Source organism: Ranitomeya variabilis, chromosome 4 (assembly GCF_051348905.1).
Source record: "Ranitomeya variabilis isolate aRanVar5 chromosome 4, aRanVar5.hap1, whole genome shotgun sequence".
Lineage (NCBI taxonomy): Eukaryota > Metazoa > Chordata > Amphibia > Anura > Dendrobatidae > Ranitomeya > Ranitomeya variabilis.
In genome coordinates, this window is record NC_135235.1 from 462,711,093 (window position 1) to 462,734,814 (window position 23,722).

Below are 23,722 nucleotides of genomic sequence, written 5' to 3' on the forward strand. Positions count from 1 at the left end.
CCATATTGAATGTAACCCCAGACCATGATCTTTCCACCACCAAATTTAACTGTTTTCTGGGTGTATTTTGGATCTGTATGGGCTCCAGTAGGTCTCCTGCAATATTTGCGGCGGCTGTGATGTAATTCTACTGAAGATTCATCAGAGAAATCCACCTTCTGCCACTTTTCCAGCGTCCATCTGTTTAGCAGGCTGTGGAACTTTGCAAATGCCCCATGGTTTTTCATTTGCCTTTTGTTTAGTGCTGGCTTCTGGGCACTGATTCGACCATGGAGGCCAGACAGAATCCTACAAACTGTTCTAGTTGACAGAGGGACTTGAGGTGACCAGGCCTGTTGGATCTCTGCTGCAGTGGAAGAGGGGCTTGCTTTGGATTTTCTAACCAACAAACGTTCCTCCTGAGCAGTTGTCTTGCAGGGTCTGCCGGACCTGAGCTTGTCAAACACATCTCCAGTCTCTTCAAATCTTTTTTTAATTCTTTGCACTTGAAGCTGAGACACATTAAAGGTGCCAGCCACCTCTGCAGTGGATCTAGTCTTCAGCCTCTTGATAATCTAGGCTTTGGTCACAGGGTGGATTTTTGGCATGTTGGCAGAGCTCAAGTTGCAGTTCAAGTGAAGGTCTGGGGTGCTGGGTTTCTTTTTATACACAGACACTAATTAACCGATCATTTACTGAGCACAGGTGAGGATGTAAACTAGGATTGGGTGCATTATATCACCAGGCGACAAAACTTTTGTCTTGCCAAAATCTGACCATTCTGTGTCCATTAACTGATCAATATTTCTGAATTGAAGCAAATTTATTTTCTTAACCTAAACCACATTTCGGAGGGTTTCAGCTTTCAAAAGAATAATTTATACAACCAATGGGTGAATTTAACGTCAGGTTATAAGCTTTCATTTACATAACATGGATATGCGACATAACTTCTGTCAGGGAGAGTACATCTCTGAGAGTCTCTGTAAAGGACACATTCGTCCTTATGTTTCCCCTGTGGCGGCAGGGTTCTTTTTTGTGAAAAAAAAGGACGGTGGTTTGCGCCCATGCCTCGATTTTTGAGAGTTAAATAAGATTACCATGAAGAATACTTACCCCCTTCCACTTATCCCTGATCTATACAATCAATTGTCGGGGTCAAATGGTTTTCCAAGTTGGATCTTCGAGCGGCATATAACCTTATCCGGGTGTGGGGGGGGGATGAGTGGAAAACTGCTTTTCTCACTTCTGAGGAGCTTTTTGAGAATTTGGTTATGCCCTTTGGTCTGACTAATGTGCCGGCAGTTTTACAGAATTTTATTAACCATGTTTTTTCTGACTTTATTGGGCGGTTTATGGTGGTTTATCTGGACGATATTCTAATTTACTCGCCGGATAAACAGGCTCATTTAGGTCACCTTCAAGCAGTTCTCCAGGGGTTCTGGGAGAATTCTCTCTTTGCTAATCTGGAGAAGTGCTCATTTTTTTGTTCAAGAACTGTCCATTCTGGGATTCATCTTGTCTGCTGATGGGTTTCGTATGGACCCTAGAAAGGTTCAGGCCATTGTTGATTGGGTACAACCCAAAGATCTGAAAGGTCTTCAGTGTTCCTTAGGATTTGCTAATTATTATTGGAAGTTCATTAGAGGGTTCTTGCAGGTGGTGAAACCCCTCACTGATCTTACTAAGAAAGGGGCTGATATTAAGAGTTGGTCAACCTCGGCCGTAATGGCGTTCTCTTTGTTAAAAAAAATGTTTCATGTCTGCCCCTGTGTTGATTCGCCAGATCCGTCTGGACAGTTTATTGTTGAGGTGGATGCCTCGGAGGTGGGGGTAGGGGTGGTGTTATCCCAGGGACCTGCCACTCTAACCAATTTAAGACCTTGTGCCTTCTATTCTAAGAAATTCTCACCGGAAGAGAGAAATTATGATGTGGGTAACCGGGAGTTGTTAGCCATTAAGTTGGCTTTTGAGGAATGGAGGCATTTTTGGAGGGGGCGGTCCATCAATTACAGACCACAAGAATTTGGCCTACATTGAGTCTGCCAAAAGGTTGACTCCTAGGCGGGTGAGGTGGTCACTTTTTTTCACAATTCCAGCTCTCTATCACCTTTCAGCCTGGCTCCAAAAATGTCAAGGCGGATGCCTTATCTCGTAGGTTGGACCCAATATCACCTCCCAAACCTCCCTCCTCCATTATTCGACATGCTGTAGTTGTGGCTGGGGTTTCCGCGGTACTTGAGTGGGAGATTCGTGAGGCACAGTCTCTTGCTCCTTCGTCTAGGCCTGTTATTAAGCTTTTTGTGCCAGTTCAGTTTCGACTCAGGGTGATCCAGGAGTTTCACGAATCGACCCTGAGTGGGCATCCGGGAATCTCGGCCACCCATAGTGCCATCGCTAGGTTGTTTTGGTGGTCCTCATTGGCTTTGATGTTGTGAAGTTTGTGTCTGCCTGTGAGGTATGTGCTCATGCTAAAAACTCTCGTAGCCGGCTGGCCGGGGAATTGGTGCCTTTGCCAATTTCAGAAAGACTATGGACTCATCTGTCCATGGATTTTATCACCGATCTTCCTCCTTCTGCCTATGCAGCGTCAATAGTAAAAGGATCTAATGTTAAAAATAATTTTAAAAAATCAAAAATCATTATATACTCACCTTCCGCCGCCTTTCCCGCTCCTCGCGACCCTCCGGTGACCGCTCTGTGCAAGCGGCAGGTTCCGGTGGCAAGGATCGTATGGGAGAAGGACCTGCCATGACGTCACGGTCATGTGACCGCGACGTCATCACAGGCCCTGCGCGCCTGCGTGAGAAGGACCTGCCATGACGTCACGGTCATGTGACCGTGACGTCATCACACCCTGGGACCGGAAGCTGCCGCCTGCACCGCGCACAGGCGACAGAAGTACAAGGGGCCCTCGGATCGGAAGGTGAGTATGTTTATTTTTTATTTTTTAACCTGTGACATACGTGGCTGGGCAATATACTACGTAGCTGGGCAATATACTACGTGGCTGGGCAATATACTACGTGGCTCTGTGCTGTATACTACGTCGCTGTGCAATATACTACGTCACTGGGCAATATACTACGTGACTGGGCAATATACTACGTCACTGTGCAATATACTACGTCACTGGGCAATATACTACGTCACTGGGCAATATACTACATCACTGGGCAATATACTACGTGGCTGGGCAATATACTACGTGGCTGGGCAATATACTACGTGGCTGGGCAATATACTACGTGGCTGGGCAATATACTACATCACTGGGCAATATACTACGTCACTGGGCAATATACTACGTGGCTGGGCAATATACTACGTCACTGGGCAATATACTACGTCACTGGGCAATATACTACGTCACTGGGCAATATACTACGTCGCTGGGCAATATACTACGTGGCTGGGCAATATGCTACGTCACTGGGCAATATACTACGTGGCTGGGCAATATACTACATGGCTGGCCAATATACTACGTGGCTGGGCAATATACTACGTGGCTGGCCAATATACTACGTGGACATGCACACTCTAGAATACCCGATGCGTTAGAATCAGGCCACCATCTAGTATGCTTGTAACAACCTTCCTGCAGAGTACTTTCAAACACTGTGTGCAAGTGTACCAAAAAGAATTGATGCGGTGTTGAACACAAAGATCACATAAATATCGATGCGATTTAGATTGCTCTTTTGTTTATTCATTTTGCATTTATTTACTTGATAATCATAAATGATTTTGTTAATTGATAATCATAAATGATTTGCTTTTGAAAGCATTATTACTTTGCAGCATTTTTCCATACCTGCCTGTAATTATATGCTTATTTTTTTTATTTCAGGGACTTGCTATAGGAAATGGTATTACAGATTTTAACTTGGATCACTATTCCCTTTTATATTATTCATATTACCATGGTCTTTTGGATATTAAGTAAGTAAAAAGTGAGCACATGTTCAACATATATGTAAAAGACGTGTATATGTCCCATATTTTTATACATACAAAATAAAATTTGTGTCAAATTCTTAGAAATGGCACAGGCAGATTGGTGAATTTTGTGCAAAATTAAAGATGAACTCCATTTTGTTTTTTTTTACCTTGTTGGCCATTTTTAGACCAAAAAGTCACATAATCCTTTTATATGCCAGATTTTATACTCCACTAAAACACTGGAGGATAGTTGCACAAAAAAATTGTGAAATTTCAAAATTCAAAATAGATAAGGAAATCCAGGCCCACGTTGTTAAAAAAAAAGTAAAAAAACAAGTTAAAGTTAACTTCAAAAGGAAGCAAATTAAATAATATTTATTTTTTGCCAGATTTCATGAGCAGCGTGTCAGACACTGCTTATTGATTACTAGGCTTTGATGAATTGGGGCCATACTGCCTGATCATTCTCATTCCATTGCTCTTCATAACTGACTTTTTATCTCTGATATAGGACATGGTCACATCTGGAGCACTTTTGCTGTAGAAAAAAAGGTTGTAATTTTGTTGCTACCAGCAGCTTGTCATGTAGGATAGCAGTAAGTATTATGGTCGTTGACTTATTACAAGCATTCTGTGAAAATTCACATTGTACAATACACATGAAGAATGACAAGAATCATATCATGATGTAAGTGTACTAAAATACTGCTGTAAGAAGAGAGACCGGAGCTGGGGTACCTTTTTCGTGCCTGGGATGGAATTGTCGGGACTGTCACCTTTGTTATGCGGGGGAAAGCTTAGAGACCTGGACTGGCCTTTGCACTCGGCAGCAGGGGGCGTAGCTAGGATAAAAAGGGCAGAGCGCGCAAAATGGCAGGCAGACTTGGTGGGAACACGCAGCGCACAGCAGGGGAAGTTTGGTGCTCCATCCTCTGAGCACCGTGACAGCGCAGATCCACGCTACTTGGTCCCTACTGCCACCTACAAAGACTGTGACCAGAGAACTGTATTTCGCCCATTGGCTCCTGCTCAAGGTACTCAGCGCCACGGGTCAGTGAATAACACGTGAATGCCACCTAAGAAATACTGGGTGACTTACAGAGAACTTAACAATTACTCACCCACATACTACTGCTGAGATTTGTCAAGCCCCTACAGTGTGGGAGACTACTCTTCTCTCGGCGACACAGGACCCCATGCAAGACATTGAGGACTCTTCTTCACCACCAGGAAACAGATCGTCAACACCTGCAGGTCTACACTGGACCCCCAATGTGCTGTGTCAGCACCACCATGTACATCAAGGACTCTGCACGCAGGGGGCCATCGGACTGATAAGTTTACTCTTAATGAACAGTCATTATATCCTTTTGCCCTTATTGCTTCCCCTAGCACACCAATTGTGCTACTATCACCTGCTTATACTTTTCCCTCTCCCTGCCTGGAGTATATCCCTGTTACAGTAAAGTTAATTTTAACCCTTGCTCTACCTCCTGTCCGTTACGCATCCCGCAACCTGCTCACACTTGGCGTAGTCGGCAGGATGCAGTCCAACAGCACGGAGGAGGCAGATCAAGCAGTAGGGGGAGGGCCGAGGTCTAGCGTATCCCTGGGGCAATGTTAAGCAACCTTCTGAAGTTTACTGGAAACATGTTATGGAGCTGGACTAAGCAGATACGGGGAATGATAAGGATGCACCCCATGACTCCTGAATTAGAGGCAGAGGTTGCTATAATGGCTTTAGATGGAGAGGCGAGGGATTCTGCTATGCTATGCCCCCCTCCAGAATGGGACACTTTTAATGAGGTATTACTGATACTGGAAGAGACACACGGAGACCCCACGGATGTAGGGGAGTTACGCATGCGTTTATTTTGCTGGATGCAAAGGGAAGGGGAGACGGTGACGCAGTACATGAACGCGCTACAGTAGATCCACACTGCTATTACTAGAAAAGACAGCATCGGCATAGGGCCTACAGAAATAGTGCTGTGAGATCAGTTGGTGACTGGCTTGCGAGACATACTGCTGAAACAGGACTTGCGCGAGCGCTTGCAGGTGAATCCACGCATGACCTTTACTGAAGTGGGAAGTGAAGCGCGCATGCAGAAGCAGGGGGTGACAGTCCCGGTGGGGATGGTCCAGAGCGGGGAGGTATCTGTGACAACGGCCACCGAACCAAGATGGGTGGAAGAGTTGCAGAAAGAAATCCAGGGAATACGAGATGAATTGGCTGATTCGCAGAAGATAGATAGAGTTGTATTTGAACCTCGTCGCGAAGTTAGAAAGTCTCCCAGAGGAGAGCTCCTTACATGCTACAACTGTGGTGAACTGGGACCAGGGGCGGACACAGACAGCTTGAGACCCCTGTGCAGGAAATGTGTCTGGGCCTCCCTCTTTTTAATGCATCAAAGTGTATATATATATATATATATATATATATATATATATATATATATATATATATACACACACACACACACACACTAAGGGACTGTGCTATACATAAGTGAGTGCAGCATATACTAAGGGACTGTGCTAGACATAATAATCGATAATAACGTCTTCCTCCACCTCCCCGTTCCTAAATCCATTATAAATCCCCTTTCCTCTCATCCCAATCCCCCACACCCCTATCCAATTATTGCCCTCTCCCCCACCCCCATGGTTTCCCTCTTCACCACCTCCATTATTGATTTCTCCCCACCACCCCATTATTGCCCATTCACCACCTCCATCATTTCCTCCTCCCCCACCACCCCTATCATTGCCCTCTCCTCCCCCTACACACACACAGACACACACAGCACCATTCACCTCTCTGCATGCATGCACACACACACACACACACACACACACACACACACACACACACACACACACACACACACACACACGCACACACACACACACTGTTCTGTCCTCACTAAATGAGGCAGGCTCATGTAGCTATACAGGCAGCTAAACCGCTATACCGGAGTCCAATAAGGAGACTGTGGTTGAGTCTGTGCTTTTATTGAACGTAGTAGTATATTGGCGCCGTGAAACTGTAAACAATCATATAAATACAATCAGTGCATGGTACAACAGAAATACATACTACACATGTTGTACATTATGCATGAACATTTACAAGGCTAGTAACTGAACTAGGAGTATAACTGACTAAGCTAGGCTAATATTATAGCAGAAATTACCTACAGAAAGCATAAAGACATACCGGCAATGCAATCGCAAGGGGGATGAAGTGAAAGAGTCTTTCTTTGAAAGCAGACTGAAGGAAATGGAGGAAATTGGAGGGAGATGGAAGGAAATGGAGAGAGAGATGGAGGCTGAGCTACCATAATGCATTGCAAAGGGGGGGAGAATCAGACATGGAAAATAGAAAAAAAACAGAAAATAGGACTGTGAACATGAGTCTGACCGCTAGAGGGAGCCAAAACACTACAGATAAATAAAGATATGAATATATGAGTTCCTGTATACTCATACTACTGAGAAAACTGCAAATTATGCAAACAGATAATCAGAGGTAACAAATTAGATGGCGGAGACAGAACCCCCCCACACACACACACACACACACCACCTCTGTGCACGGTATCCTGAAGCCCCACCATCGCCGGCAGCTTCCTGTCTCGCACAGCTGCAGCGCTGAATGATGATGTCATTCAGCTGCTGCTGTGTGAGACAGGAAGCGCAGGCAGGAAGCAGGACAGATCTATTCACTGCAGCTCCGCTGCCATTTTCTACTGCAGGCAGCGGAGCTGCAGGGATTGCTCCCTGCCCGCCACACATGAGGGCAATCTGGCCAGGGGCACCCCGAAGCCTCGGAGCCGGATAAACTGGCCAGATTGCCATCAATATTAGCAGCCCTGCCAGCAGGGCCGGTTTTAGGCAAAGTGGGGCCCTAGGCAAAGTTTAAAATGGGGCCCCAAATGGTAACATATTGCACATCACACAGAAGCATTTTGGTTGTATTTACATGCGCTGAGTTCAGGCTGCTAAATGAGTGTAATCGACAATATTGAAGTCATTTAACGCTTGTTTCCCGGCCTCTTTACACCAACTGAGGAAGAATGATGTGGACAGAAGGATCACTAATAGATCACTAACAGATCACCATACAGTATCATGTTATTAGCAGCATATCTACAATTTATACCGGGCAATGTGCTGCTGAGAACAATGATTTTTGTTCCGGCATAAACAATCCAATCACTCGATGAATATGCAGCATTTTTCTTGTTTAGCATAATACACCCCATAGTCCTCCACATATTATAATGTGCACCACAGTCCTCCATATTGTAAAATGCACACCCCATAGTCCTCCATATAACATAATATGCACCATAGTCCTCCATATAGTATAATACACTCCTCAGTCCTCCATATAGTATTATACTCTTCCCATAGTCCTCCACATTGTATAATACACTCCTCATAGTCCTACATATATTAAAATACACTGCTCAGCCCTCCACATAGTATAATACACTCCTCATAGTGCTCCATCTAGTATAATGCACCGCCATAGTCATCCATGTAGTACAATCCACTTCACATAGTATAATGCACCACAGAGTTCTTCATATACAGTAGTATAATGTTTTCCCCATAGTCGTTGATATAGTATAATGCAGCCACCCCATAGAGCATAATGCAACCACCCCACAAAGTATAAATAACCCCCATAAAATATAATGCAGCCCCCTCATATAGTATAATGTAGCCCCATAATAGAGTATGATGAAATCACCCCTCATAGAATATAAATATAATAGAGCTCCCATAAAATATAATGTAGCCCCAAATAAAATATAATATAGCCCACCTCCCCATAGAATATAATGTAGCCCCATCAAAGAGTATGATGCAATCCTCCCTCATAAATTCTAATACAGCCCCATAGAACATAATGTAACCCCCATAGAATATAATACAGCCCACCTCCCCATAGTATATAATGTAGTCCCCCATAGAATACAATGCCGCCCCCATAGTACAGTACATAGTACACAGCCTCCCCCATAGAATATAATGTACCCCCCATAGTATATAACACAGCCACATAATATATAACACAGCCTCCCCCGTAGAATATAATATACCCCCAATAGTATATAACACAGCCCGCATCTCCCCCCTGAGGCTAGTTTCACATTAGCGTTAGAATCCGCAGCGTTTAATCCGCATCCGCATGGAAACACGTACAAACGTGGCATTTTTTAGACGCATGCAGTTAAAAAAACGCCGCGTTTGTACATGTTTCTATGCGTTTTTTCCTGCATTTGCGTTACCAAATGCATTTCGGACCCGATTCGGGGCGTTGTCCCAGCCATCCCACATCGCTTTGGCCACCTCATTCCATAGGCGCCGGATCGTCACGTTGTTTGAGTGCAGTGGATCCCGGGTGTCCCACAACGGGACTCGCTCCTGGACCAGGGAGATGAGGAGGTCATTTTCTATGAGGTCTTCATCCCGTTCTGGAACCTAAAAATTAAATAAAGACATTAATGTTGGGTCAATTAACATAAGGAAAAGAAAAAACAGAGGCTGAGAAATGGCATGAATAGGAAAGTCAAGATACAAAAGGATTCCAGAAGAAAAATGTAAAGAAATAGGAATGTAAAGAAAGGAAGATTCAAGAATACTAAAGTGAGGATACAGTAAACAGTTAGCCTTGTATACGTACACGCTGCCGCCTTGCCACCCGACCGTGACTCCGCTGCTCCTGCCCAGTCTCTGCCGCAGTAGAAGAAGAGCTCTAAAAAAATGAAAAACAAAAATTGTCATATGTGTAGATGTGACAGTGAATACTTACCAATCTGAGGAGGCAAGTACTCACCTCACTGACATGTTCTAATTCAGAAGGCCCAGGACGTTGCTCCTCATCAGAAGAAGAAGACATTCTGATGCATGCAGAAAGAAAGAAAAGGCAGAAATTAGGACATGTAGAGACAGAAAATAAAGACATTGGATAGGATATACTCACATTGTTCAGTGTCTTGTTTTCCTCCAAGGATGTAGCCTGCGTCTCCTCTGCTTCAGTGTCTGCTGAGTAGTGACCTGCAAATGTCCACTCCCTCCCTTTATCACCTTGTATGTGGGGGGTGGCTTATCAGTGTCTAGACATGTTTCTCTATTGAAACGCATGTGTTCACGAACGCAAGCAAACGCATGTGCTTGTGAACGCATGCGTTCATATAGACAGCAATGCGTTTTTTTGGCACATTCCCTGCGCAATCGACCGCATATGTTTCCAGGCGGCAAATTGACACCTCTAAAAATTACTACATGTTGCATTTCCGTGACAAGCCGCAGACGCGAACGATCGCAGACGCGAACGATCGCAGACGCATGCGTCCCTAATGTTAAATATAGGAATACACAACACATGTGGATATTTGAGGAAGAAACGCTGCGGACACAACCGCAAATGTGAAACTGGCCTGAGAATGGTCCCACAGTCCAGTACTCACTGTTATAGTTAAAAAAAACAGAACACACTCCTCACGTCTCCTCGTGCCCGCGCTGCTCCCTGCTCCTGTCTCAGCGGCTGCACTGACCGGCACACAGTGAGTGCGCGATGACGTCATCGCGCACCCGCAGTGTCAGAGGCAGAGCGGGGAATGATGGGAGAGGGAGCGTCAGGTGATGCTCTCTCCTCAATCATTGCTTTGAACTGTACCGGCAGACACGGGTATAGTTCAATGCGGTGGGGGAGTCGGCGCTGGCGGCAGGCGGGCCTGTTATGAACTGGTGGTTTAGGAGCAACATGGGACGTGCTCTGGAGGAGGTGGAACCTGTACTGACCGCAGTTCCTGATCTTAACACAACACTAGAAGTAGCCGTGGGATGTTCCTGTCACTCCCTAGACACCTCGTCACAGCCGGAGGACTAACTACCCCTAGAGATAGAAACAGGAAAGCTATCTTGCCTCAGAGAAAATTCCCAAAGGATAGGCAGCCCCCCACAAATATTGACCGTGAGTGGAGAGGGAAATGACATACGCAGAATGAAACCAGGATATAGCAAAGGACGGAATACTGTGCGGTCAGTAGTGTTGAGCATTCCGATGCTGCAAGTATCGGGTATCGGCCGATACTTGCTGTATCGGAATTCCGATACCGGGATTCCGATACTCTTGTGGTATCGGGTATCGGAACAACATTAATGTTAAAATGTGTAAAATAGAGAATTAAAATAAAAAATATCGCTATACTCACCTCTCCGACGCAGCCGGGACCTCAGCGCAGGAACCGGCAGCGTTGTTTGTTTAAAATTCCCGCTTTTACATGGTTACGCGAAGTCCCGGCTTGTGATTGGTCAGGGCGGCCATGTTGCCGGGCCGCGGACCAATCACAGCAAGCCGTGACGAAAATACGTCACGGCTTGCTGTGATTGGTCCGCGTCCCGGCAACATGGCCGCCATTAACCAATCACAAGCCGTGACGTCACGGGAGGCTGGAAACGCGCTCATTTTAAAAAGGGCGCGTGTCCAGCCTCCCGTGACGTCACGGCTTGTGATTGGTTGCGTCGCGGTCAACCAATCACAAGCCGGGAGGCTGGACACGCGCCCATTTCAAAATGAGCGCGTCCAGCCTCCCGGCTTGTGATTGGTTGATCGCGGCGCAACCAATCACAAGCCGTGACGTCACGGGAGGCTGGACACGCGCCCATTTTAAAATGAGCGCGTGTCCAGCCTCCCGTGACGTCACGGCTTGTGATTGGTCAGGGCGGCCATATTGCCGGGACGCGGACCAATCACAGCAAGCCGTGACGTAATTTCGTCACGGCTTGCTGTGATTGGTCCGCGTCCCGGCAACATGGCCGACCTGACCAATCACAAGCCGGGAATTCACGTAACCAAGTAATAGCGCGAATTTTAAACAAACAACGCTGCCGGTTCCCTCGCTGAAGTCCCGGCTGCGTCGGACAGGTGAGTATAGCGATATTTTTTATTTTAATTCTTTCTTTTACACATTTATATGGTTCCCAGGGCCTGAAGGAGAGTTTCCTCTCCTTCAGACCCTGGGAACCATCAGGAATACCGTCCGATACTTGAGTCCCATTGACTTGCATTGGGATCGGGTATCGGTATCGGATTGGATTCCGATACTGTGACGGTATCGGCCGATACTTTCCGATACCGATACTTTCCGATATCGGAAAGTATCGCTCAACACTAGCGGTCAGTAATAAAAACTAGAAAAATCCACCACAGAGTTTACAAAAATCTCCACACCTGACTAAAGGTGTGGAGGGTAAATCTGCTTCCCAGAGCTTCCAGCTTAACTGAATAAATCCATACTGACAAGCTGGACAAGAAAAAACATAGAAAGTGCAGAACGATTAAGTCCACAACAAGTGAACTGCAAAAGAACCAAGCAAGGACTTATCTTTGCTGAACAGGTCAGAATATCAGGGAAATCCAAGCAGAGATGTGAATCCAAGCAGGAACCATAGACAACTGGCACAGGCTGAAGGATAGAACCAGGTTAAATAGCCGAGCCAGAAAGACAATCAGTGGAAGCAGCTGCTGACGCTAAATCCAAGGAGCAGCAGTACCACTTAAAACCACCGGAGGGAGCCCAAGAGCAGAATTCACAAAAGTGCCAATTACAACCACCGGAGGGAGCCCAAGAGTGGAATTCACAACACGGGCCCCCCTGCCTCACAGGGGCCACATAGTGGCTGCGTGATGTGCCGCTAGCTGGGGGCCCCTGGAGGAGCCGGGGCTCTAGGCAGCTGCCTGCCTCTAACGACGGCCCTGCCTGCAGGGGTCCCCGGAGCCTCCTGGCCCCGGTGCAGTTGCACCGGCGGTATGTCCGCCCATGACTGGGAGATTTGGCTCGGGATTGTCAATGACAAAGCTGACTCCTGCAGCACCATCCGTTAAACTAGGAGGCTCCGAGGCAAGTGGAACGCCGCCCAGAGCCTGAACAGTCCAGAAGGAGAATCAGACGTCCCACAAGTATAATTTCCATGTGTCCTCTCGTCTGGGCCAAAATGGATGATCGAGCTATCCGATGTCTGGTTAACACCGGCTTACAGGTAACCATGATGCCTGAAGCATACTTCCGATGTTATTTCCCTGAAGCGATGCAGCCTGAATGGGGTCCGGTGATAAAGTTGACGGCTGCCAATCACCTACCCTTCCCGGGCACAGGGGTGGTCTGGATGCAAATCATCATCTGTGGTAAAGATCTGGTCCGAAAAGGAGTGGTGCTAACTGCCGGAGACACCGGTAACAGACATGCTGTCACTTTAGGGATGAATATATTGAAGGAGTTCGGAAGCCTTCTCATCAATGAGTCCTCAGATGTGTTCCTAAAACAGTGGAGTCCTCACACTCCTCGATGGAGAGTGTTCCAACAGCTCATCCCTATGGCCCAAGCTCAAGAGACTTCTTGTGACGGGAAGATGTTGGGAAAAGTGATTGTCCCAGCCACAGCCAACCTGATTTACCTCCAGGACAGACCGTGCTTACCCTGCCCATCCAAGCTTGTACCCTTCTGGAAGGAGTTGAGATCCGGATAGGGCCAGCCGGTATGGAGCAGCGCTGGGTGGCTCGGATGATCAAAGTTTTGATATAAGATCACCTACAAGAGGGGAGCCGAGAATACTCAGCCGACGCCCTATCCAGAGTGACACATGGAAAACCTGGGCCCAACCGTGACGAAAAGTTGGAGGCACAAGAGGTCCCTGAGTTCCGGGATTCTGACAGGATGTTGGCAGCTACGCAGGACCAGGTACAGGCAGTGACTCGGGAAGGCATACTCGGGCAGTCCCGGGATGAGTGGATCCGGATACAACAGGAGGATGGGGAGGTTGTTCAAATAAGATAGTGGGTGACTCTGAAACAACTGCCCAGTCAGGGAGAGAGAGATGCACTGTCCTCAGGGGCTCTGCAAATCCTACGGCAGTGGGAAAGAGTCCAATTGAAAAACAGGCTATTATACCCAAAGATTCAGTTGCAACGGGAACTGGGTGTGTCACCTGGCAGGTGATTTTTCCCGAGACGCTGTTGCCCAAGATAGCTAAGGAAGCACACGAAATAGGAGCTCACTTTGGTAAAGAGAAGACCTATTAGTGGCTACAAAAGCTAGTTTACCATCCTCGCCTAAAAGCCGTGGTGGAAGAGGCCTGTCGACAATGTAGAAGCTGCGAACTAGCTAAGCCTCTGGGGCAAAGAGCTCCTACACAGACCATCGTGATGTCCGCTCCTCTGCAAGTATTGATGATAGATTATCTTACGATAGGTCTGGCCCACCAGGGATACGAACATTGGTAAGGATGGAGCACTTCATGTAACAATTATGTAGGTACTAAGGAATCTGATAGCATGGGATAATACCAGTTTGAGAGCAAAGCTGCAGTAAATGATGTATTTAAACAAAACAGAAATGCAAACAGAACTAACATAGATATTCCTGCAATTGTAATGACGTGATCAGCACAATATGGTAAACAGGAAAGCAAACAGAACTACATAGATATTCCTGCAGTTGTAACTAGATGCTCAGCTCAATATAGTAAAACACAGCACACTGAATAGTGAGACGCGATGGCTAATGTGAACCAGTCCAGCAAGGATATGACGAGGGAGCAAACAAGACACTTAACAAGGAAGTCCAGTAGGTCAGTACTTAGTCATGGGAATCCAGCAGAAGTGTAGTGGGAATGCACACAGTACTTAAAAAAGGAAGTCCAGCAAAACGTACGCACAGTACTTGTTTGTGGAAGTTTAATAATACGCAGGTGGTGCGTTGAGAATGAAGTCCTGAGAAAGAGGATGAGGGTAAAAGAGGGAGAGCGCTAACTAAGCATAGTAGATGAGTAAAACCCTCTTGGTGAGAAAAGCACAACTTGAATCTTGCTCACCTGGTGTGGTTGTGCAAAGAGGCACAACACTGAGAAATGTTTTGCAAACAAACCACTGGTGTGCTGCCAGTCACAGCAGTTCCAGAGGTGAGAGGCAGCTGAAAGAGGCGAGGCAGACCACCGAGTAGTGAGCAGCAGCAGAAGCAGGGCACTCACCAGACCACAGGCAGAAGCTCAGGAGCCAGAAGCACAAAATACTTAGGCACTGGAGGACACATGACCCGGACTTAAATAATCAGGACAGACAGGAAGTTCCAAGACTGGGCAAGATCAAAGACTCCATCTTGGATCAGGGAGAACAGGCACAAGGAAAGTTGGAAATCCTTACACTTCACTAAGTTCGCCGTTGTGACTCCAACACCTGACCAAACTGCCGAGTCTGCAGCACATCTGCAAGAAATTCATTCAAGTGTACGGCTGCCCGAAGAGAATCCACTCCGATCAAGGTGCCTGTTTCCTCGGGAGAGTGATGGAAGAACTGCACCGCTTGTACCAGATTGAAAAATCTCGGATGCCGCCATATCACCCTCAGGGGAATGGAGCCTTTGAACGGTTCAATCGGACTCTTATCCAGATGTTAAGGACACTAGAGGAAGACTGGAAGGCCCAGTGGCCTGAATTTGTAGCTGAGTTGGTTTGGGTATTGTCATGTCAGATGCTGTTCAGACCAGGTCGTTCGACAGACAGCGGTAATTCCGCTTTTGACCACTATTTGCTCATTGGCGTCGGCTAGATTCTATCTAGCTGTTCCGGGGTTAATTTACCTGATCCTCGGATTGGAATCTGGGCCATGCCCATTGCCTTTAAATAGTTCTCCTGATCATTGGGCATCGCCGATTATACTGTAGCTTCTGTCTTGTGCGTTGTTATCTCGGTCTGGAGTGGAGAGCTGGTTGTTGGAGATTCGTTGCTGGTGGTGTATTTTCCTTTGTCTTATTTACTCCTTCCTATATTTGTATTTATTTTACCCTGCACATTTATAGTGTATTCCTGAGTGACTGCGGCTTGGTGTATATTTTCCTTTATCCTTGTCTGTGCTAACTGTGGGTATTGGTGTATTACCAACACTGGGTGGTGGGCGGAGGTTTCAGCCTAGGGTTGAAACAGGAGACAGGGTGAGGTTCGAGGCCTGGACATGCACACCATCAGTGTAAACTCCAGGTAGAGGGTCAGTCAGGATTTCCCTAGTCTGAGGGAAATTGCAGGGGCCCGGGTTAATAGCTCTCGCTCACCTAGTCTCCAGGTGACAGGTATATAACAACCAAGTGCACCGCACCACTGTGTGCACGCCATATTTCCTATTGTTCGGTTGGCCGGGAAAAGAGATCACCGAGCTGGAGTTGGATCCAGAGGAGGACTACCCACGGACCAGGGTGTCCACCTGGTTCGAAGAACATCGTGATCGTATGCAGACACTGCATCACTTGGTGCAGACCAGGTTCCAGGAACTTGAGCATCTGGAGATAGCTCCTCTGCGAGGGACAGCTCTCCAGGCAAGAGACAGAGTGCTTGTCCGATATAAGCATCCAAAGGACAAACTGGAGTACCAGTGTGAAAAGACCCCATATCGGGTAAAGCGGAGAATCCGCTTGGAAGGGCCTGTCTATGAAATTCAACCTGAGGGGGAAGAAAATACCCCACTTGAATTGTCCACTGGAACATGCTGGGTCCCTGTTTGTCGAGAGATCCCAACCAAATTGAAGAGGAGGAAAGCGCCCCTGAAATGTCCCCTCTGTCTGTTGCTGATTGTGAAGACGAAGAGTTGCCTGAGCTATCACCTGTAAATCTGGAAGAGGAACAGGTTCCTGAAGCTCCTGAGGTTCCTGAAGTGATAGTCCTGTTAGAAATGGGCACATCCCCACCCTCGTCTATTCAGACTGACTCGACTACCCAACCTGATTTGACTACTCCTTCTGACTTGATGCACTCCGAGCGTGCCACAGCCGGGATACCCCCCAACAGATATAATCAGGATCAATTTATTTGGCAAAAAGTCGTTCATGGACTAGTAGAATGTCTACTGTGACCGGAGAACTGTATTTCACCCGTTGGCTCCTTCTGCTCAAGGTACTCAACGCCACGGTTCAGAGAATAATGCGTGCATGCCGCCTAAGAGATACCGGGTGACTTACAGAGAACTTAACCCTTACTCAACTGCATACTACTGCCGAGGTTTGTCAAGCCCCTGCAGTGTGGGAGTCTACTCTTCTTTCGGCGGCACAGGACCCCGCACAAGACGTCGAAAACTCTTCTTCACCGCCAGGAACCAGATCGTCAACGCCTGCAGGTCTACACCGGACCCCCCATGTGCTGACCATGTCTGCATCACCGTGTACATCAAGGAATCTGCACGCAGGAAGCTGTCAGACTAATAAGTTTACTCTTAATGAACAGTTGTTATATCTAGTGATGAGCAAATATACTCATTACTCGAGATTTCTCGAGCATGCTCGGGGGTCCTCCGAGTATTTTTTAGTGCTCGGAGTTTTAGTTTTTAGCGCCGCAGCTGAATGATTTGCATCTGTTATCCAGCATAAGTACATATGGGGGTTGCCTGGTTGCTAGGGAATCCCCACATGTACTTATGCTGGCTAACAGATGTAAATCATTCAGCTGCGGCAAGAAAAACTAAAACTTCGAGCACTAAAAAATACTTGGAGGACCCCCGAGCATGCTCGAGAAATCTCAAGTATATTCGCTCATCACTAGTTATATCCTTTTGCCCTTATTGCTTCCCCCAGCACACCGATTGTGCTACTATCACCTGCTTATACTTTTCTGTCTCCCTGTGTGGAGTATACCCCTGTTACAGTAAAATTAATTTTAACCCTTGCTCTGCCTCCTGTCCGTTACTGCATCCCACAACCTGCTCACACTGCTAACACATAACATATTGCACAAATGTGAACACAGATGTCTGATCACTAAAGTGTCACCTGACATAACGCCTCTATGTCAGCGATAATGAAATCTACAACTTTCATTACAGTAATGGTGACAATTCTCTTTCTAGATTAGATTTGCCTTCTCCAAGATACACAACTCCAAGCTGAATATGTATAATCTTTATCAGCCATGTTTGGAGGGACAGCCTGGTGAGATAAGGTACCTAGATCATATCTATGTATATCTGTTCTGTGTATATTTATAATGTTTACACTTGCTATCTTACAGACCACTCTAAGGGTACTGTCACACAGTACCATTTTGATCGCTACGACGGTACGATTCGTGACGTTCTAGCGATATCGTTACGATATCGCAGTGTCTGACACGCAGCAGCGATCAGGGATCCTGCTGAGAATCGTACGTCGTAGCAGATCGTATGGAACTTTCTTTCGTCGCTTGATCACCCGCTGACATCGCTGGATCGTTGTGTGTGACAGCGATCCAGCGATGTGTTCGCTTGTAACCAGGGTAAACATCGGGTAACTAAGCGCAGGGCCGCGCTTAGTAACCCGATGTTTACCGTGGTTACCAGCGTAAACGTAAAAAAAACCCAAACAGTACATACTCACATTCCGGTGTCTGTCCCCGGCGTCTCAGCTTCTCTGCACTGTGTGAGCGTCTGCCAGCCGGAAAGCGAGCACAGCGGTGACGTCTGACGTCACCGCTGTGCTTTCCGGCTATGGCGCTTACACAGTGGAGAGAAGCAGAACGCCGGGGACAGACACCGGAATGTAAGTATGTACTGTTTGTTTTTTTTACGTTTACGCTGGTAACCACGGTAAACATCGGGTTACTAAGCGCGGCCCTGCGCTTAGTTACCCGATGTTTACCCTAATTACCGGGGACTTCGGCATCGCTCCAGCGCCGTGATTGCAACGTGTGACCGCAGTCTACGACGCTGGAGCGATAATCATACGATCGCTGCGACGTCACGGATCGTGCCGTCGTAGCGATTAAAATGGTACTGTGTGACGGTACCCTAAGGTGGTGGTATACTTAAAGGGCAAACCTTCTATAATAATCTTTTCAGATTGTAGTGATGTTGTAAAATATTATATTGGCAGAGACCAGCGGTCCATAGAGGATGCAACTGGGGCCTGCTGACACAAGTTGAATGTTCAGCTGGATGTGCATTTTTGGACACACATCCAGTTGAACTCTATTAAGGTACAGATAGCCAATGGCTCCCTGAATTACGATAGCTTTACACACCGTCGACCTATCAGAGTCAGGCAGCTGATGTCGGGTCATCATAGGCGAAGCAATGACATTACTTAGTTTCACACCGTATGTCAGATGAAGAAGTAGCCGCTCGTCCTGGGAGCGATGACAGGTGAGAAGTATAGCTGTTTTTATTTATTTTCTATGTAAACAGAACGACAACAGGGGACATTACAAGTATAATGTCCCCATTCTGGACCACATATACTTGTAACATCCTCGATTCCGGCCCCCACATAAGCGTACGAGGCCAGATCGGGGAACATTATAAGTGTTTAGATGTCAGAATAGGAGCATTATAAGTATATGGGGCCAGAATTGCAGTATTATAAGTGTATGAGAAAGTATGCCAGAAAGTGGACATTATAAATATATGGGTTCAGAATGAGGGAATTAATAGTGTATATAGGACCAGAATATGGAAAATGTAAGTGTTATGGAGCATTATAATTATATATAGGGACCAAAATGGGACACATTACAAGTGTATGGGGTCCAGAATGAGGAACATTACAAGTGTATGGGGGTCAGAATCGGGAACATTACAAGTTTATCGGGGCCAGAATGGGGAACATTTGCAAGTGTATAGGAGCCAGAATGGGGAACATTATAAGTATATGGGGCCCAAATAGGGCAATAAAAGTGTATGGGGAGCAGACTGAGGGATATTATAAGAAAATGGGGACCAGAATGGGAGACATTAAAAGTCTATGGGGGCCAGAATGGAATACATTATAAAAGTATGAGGACTAGAATGGGGACATTATTAAATGTATGGGGGCCACAATGAGGGATAGTATAAGTTCATGGAGTCCAAACTGGGAAACTTTGTAAGTGTATGTGGGCCAGGATGGGGAATACTACAAGTTTATGGAGGCCAGAATGGGGGACATTACAAGTTTGAAGGGCCAGAATAGGGAACATAATAAGTGTGGCTGTGAATAATATTATAGATAGAATTTCATGACGATCATTTGTATCCTAATTGACATGGGATTATTAAACCCCCTTCCTTTGTGCAGCTATAACAGGACAATTGGCTCAGCAGGGGGGGAAAACAGCCTTCTTAAGGTACCTTCACACGAAGTGACGCTGCAGCGATAGCGACAACGATGCCGATCGCTGCAGCGTCGCTGTTTGATCGCTGGAGAGCTGTCACACAGACAGGTCTCCAGCGACCAACGATGCCGAGGTCCCCAGGTAACCAGGGTAAACATCGGGTTGCTAAGCGCAGGGCCGCGCTTAGTAACCCGATGTTTACCCTGGTTACCAGCGTAAAAGTAAAAAAAACAAACATTACATGCTCACCTGCGCGTCCCCCAGCGTCCGCTTCCTGACACTGACTGAGCTCCGGCCCTAACAGCAGAGCGGTGACGTCACCGCTGTGCTTTCACTTTCACTTTAGGGCCGGAGCTCAGTCAGTGTCAGGAAGTAGAGGCTGGGGGACGCGCAGGTGAGCATGTACTGTTTGTTTTTTTTACTTTTACGCTGGTAACCAGGGTAAACATCGGGTTACTAAGCGCGGCCCTGCGCTTAGCAACCCGATGTTTACCCTGGTTACCAGTGTAAAATATCGCTGGTATCGTTGCGTTTGCTTTCAAACACAACGATACACGGCGATCGGACGACCAAATAAAGTTCTGGACTTTATTCAGCGACCAGCGACATCACAGCAGGATCCTGATCGCTGCTGCGTGTCAAACGAAACGATATCGCTAGCCAGGACGCTGCAACGTCACGGATCGCTAGCGATATCGTTTCGTGTGAAGGTACCTTTAGCTTCAAAAAATAAATTCACACCCCCACCAGCTAGCTAGTAACTAGCTCCTTATCTCCTGGTACCATGCGGTTTAACTGCTTTTTCAGACAGCTAGGTTTTCATAATGAGAATATAGACTTTTCATATGTCCTAGCCATACATAGGTTACATTTTCGAGATCTCTGGTGTATGTGCCAAATGCCTTCCAGGGCCTCGATTCATTCTAGCACTCCTGGGTGGGGAGATACATAGAATGACTAGTAGGAGCCAGGGAGCAAAGCTGTGATTGGTCTCAACGTGTAGCAGGGGCTAGGCCGGATTCGATGACGCCTAAACCGCCTCCATAGGACTGTCCATTAAAAAGTTATGACCCACCTAGGTTTTGTAGTTTTTAGTGGCTAAAGGCAAGTGGAAGGGATTTAGGTTTAGCACAGGGGGCAAGAGAGGAGTGACCCAAAGGGGTTAAATGCTTATGTAAAGCAAAGCCTATTGCGTTTTCTCTGGGGAAGTCATGACTACATACCATGTGGGAAGAAGGCAAGGAACAGAGGTGACCACAAGCCTCCCATGTGGCAGTCCCTCTCCCACAAGCCAGACCTTTCATCTGACTGGTAACTGACTCTTATATTCTGCATTCTTTGTACTACCACTATTGTATTTGCATATCTGACCATTGTATATGTATAGCCATTGTGTATATGGTGTATTGTATAGTGTGCCCTTAAGGCAATTAAATATATAATTTAACCTTCGGCTGCTCCTTTACCTCGATCCACGAATCCACACGTCCATTTCTCGACTTAACTTTCCATGTTACTGGGGCTGGTTTCTGACCCGATATAATCCCTTTAACCGACCAGCCTTATATCTAACGAGGAACTGGTGGCAGTCCTACTGGGCTGACCAGGTGCTGTTTCACTGATGCTAGTGAAAGTGGCCTCTCAGCCTTTCAGGGTTAAGGGCGAGTGTGTTGCCATGTCAGTGACTGCGTGGGCCACATCCTCTCACTCCCCTTGTCTCCCTGGGCCTGTATGGACTGGGGCGTCTATGTAAAACTGTACCAAACTGTCCTTAGGTGTCCCAAGGAGGTGCGGAACATCACATTGGTGCAAATGGGGAGACCGTACTATGTGATCCTTCTGATGTAATTGTGACGTCAGGTGGGGAACATGGTGCAGGTTCATCAAAGTGGCCAGAATGTGGGACATTATAAGTACATGGAACCACAGACAAGGCAGAGAAGACCCAGTGTACAATCCTGCCCTCGTGCACTGAAATCTGATTAGCAGAAAATTTCAAACGGTGATTAAAGAACCACAAAGCAGATTTCTTCATCAAAAGTATCAATTTAAACAGTATTACAGCAAGTTCTCTTTAAGCAGGAGTCCAAAAACAGATGTCTTTGTTAAAAGAAAATTATACATTTTCTGTCTGCAGGGACTACGGGGACCATATTAAGGCTTATCACCCTGGTACAATGTCTATTGAACATCATGCCCAATTCAGTCAGGTACGTAAATGAAGACAATATGCTAAGCACTCAACAGGTAAACCGATAATAGTAGCTAAGACATGTCCATGACTGATACACCTGCTCACGACCTTGTATAAAAAACTATTTTCAGTAGATGTTATATTTGATTTAAATTTATAAATTGTCCTTTATCATTCAACAGAAATTGAGAGCTATATCTCAATTAAACAAGCCAATATCATTGGGTGTTCCCTGTGTGAATAATACAGACCTCTCAACCTACATGAACAACCCAAAGGTGCGGTCAGCATTACACATCCCGAATGAACTACCGCGGTGGGAGATCTGCAGGTAAATCTTTAACCCCTTTACCCCCGAGGGTGGTTTGCACGTTATTGACCAGGCCAATTTTTACAATTCTGACCACTGTCCCTTTATGAGGTAATAACTCTAACGCTTCAATGGATCCCGGTGATTCTGAGAATATTTTTTCGTGACATATTATACTTCATGATAGTGGTAACATTTCTTTGATATGACTTGCGTTTATTTGTGAAAACAAGTTTTTCACACCTGGATTTGGGGATCCTCTGTCATTCTTCCTTGCAGATCCTCTCCAGTTCCGTCAGGTTGGATGGTGAACGTTGGTGGACAGCCATTTTGAGGTTTCTCCAGAGATGCTCAATTAGGTTTAGGTCAGGGCTCTGGCTGGGCCAGTCAAGAATGGTCACAGAGTTGTTCTGAAGCCACTCCTTTGTTATTTTAGCTGTGTGCTTAGGGTCATTGTCTTGTAAGAAGGTGAACCTTCAGCCAAGTCTGAGGTCCAGAGCACTCTGGAAGAGGTTTTCATCCAGGAAAAAAGGAAATATCAAGCACAGCTGCACTGCTCCTCCCCCCACACTGGCTCCTGCAGGAGGATAGACCAGGAAATTAGGGGCTATATAATTACACCTCCTCACACACTGAGAAACTTGCTATAAACTATGGTGTGGGTGTGTTCTTCTTCGCTATGAGGGTTACTGGCTGCCTATGATTGGTCAGCAAGCATCATATAGGAAGAAGTACATGCCCCCAGGGAAATTTGTCTACTTTCTGATAACACCTTTGACTTAACTAAAATTAACAGATTATTGGCCAAATAATTGAATTATTAAAGAACAACTCCAGCATATTTTTTTTCTTATTTTACCGCTATAGTGGTGCCGTTAATCTTTATTCCCTGCACCTAGTATCACTCTTACCAGCCACAATCTTCATCTGTTTTGGCGCTTCTCCAGTCATTTTCTACAGTTTGTGACCTGCCAGATTACTCCAGTGTTTGCTGGGCGAGTCAAAAGTCACAACTAAATGTAAGTCTATGAGATCTAGAAATATCATAGACGTACAGTGAGAGTTTGTGATTATTACCACTGACTTCTGCTCCGTCAGAAGTTGCAGTCACAAGATGGTGGCACGGGACCAGAGCAGCGTCGGGAAGAGCAAAAGATGGCAGCTTTTAATAATAA

General features: G+C 46.3%; 1 protein-coding gene across 1 annotated transcript in view; it reads left to right on the forward strand.

The window, feature by feature from the left end:
• LOC143765232 (lysosomal protective protein-like) overlaps window positions 1-23,722 on the forward strand; it is a 96,913-nt gene that overhangs the window by 41,658 nt on the left and 31,533 nt on the right. Inside the window, exons 7-11 of the mRNA XM_077251687.1 lie at window positions 3,833-3,924; window positions 4,436-4,520; window positions 17,828-17,919; window positions 22,181-22,253; window positions 22,420-22,568. Coding sequence (XP_077107802.1) covers window positions 3,833-3,924; window positions 4,436-4,520; window positions 17,828-17,919; window positions 22,181-22,253; window positions 22,420-22,568 — 491 coding nt within the window. The remainder of the gene's footprint in view (window positions 1-3,832; window positions 3,925-4,435; window positions 4,521-17,827; window positions 17,920-22,180; window positions 22,254-22,419; window positions 22,569-23,722) is intronic.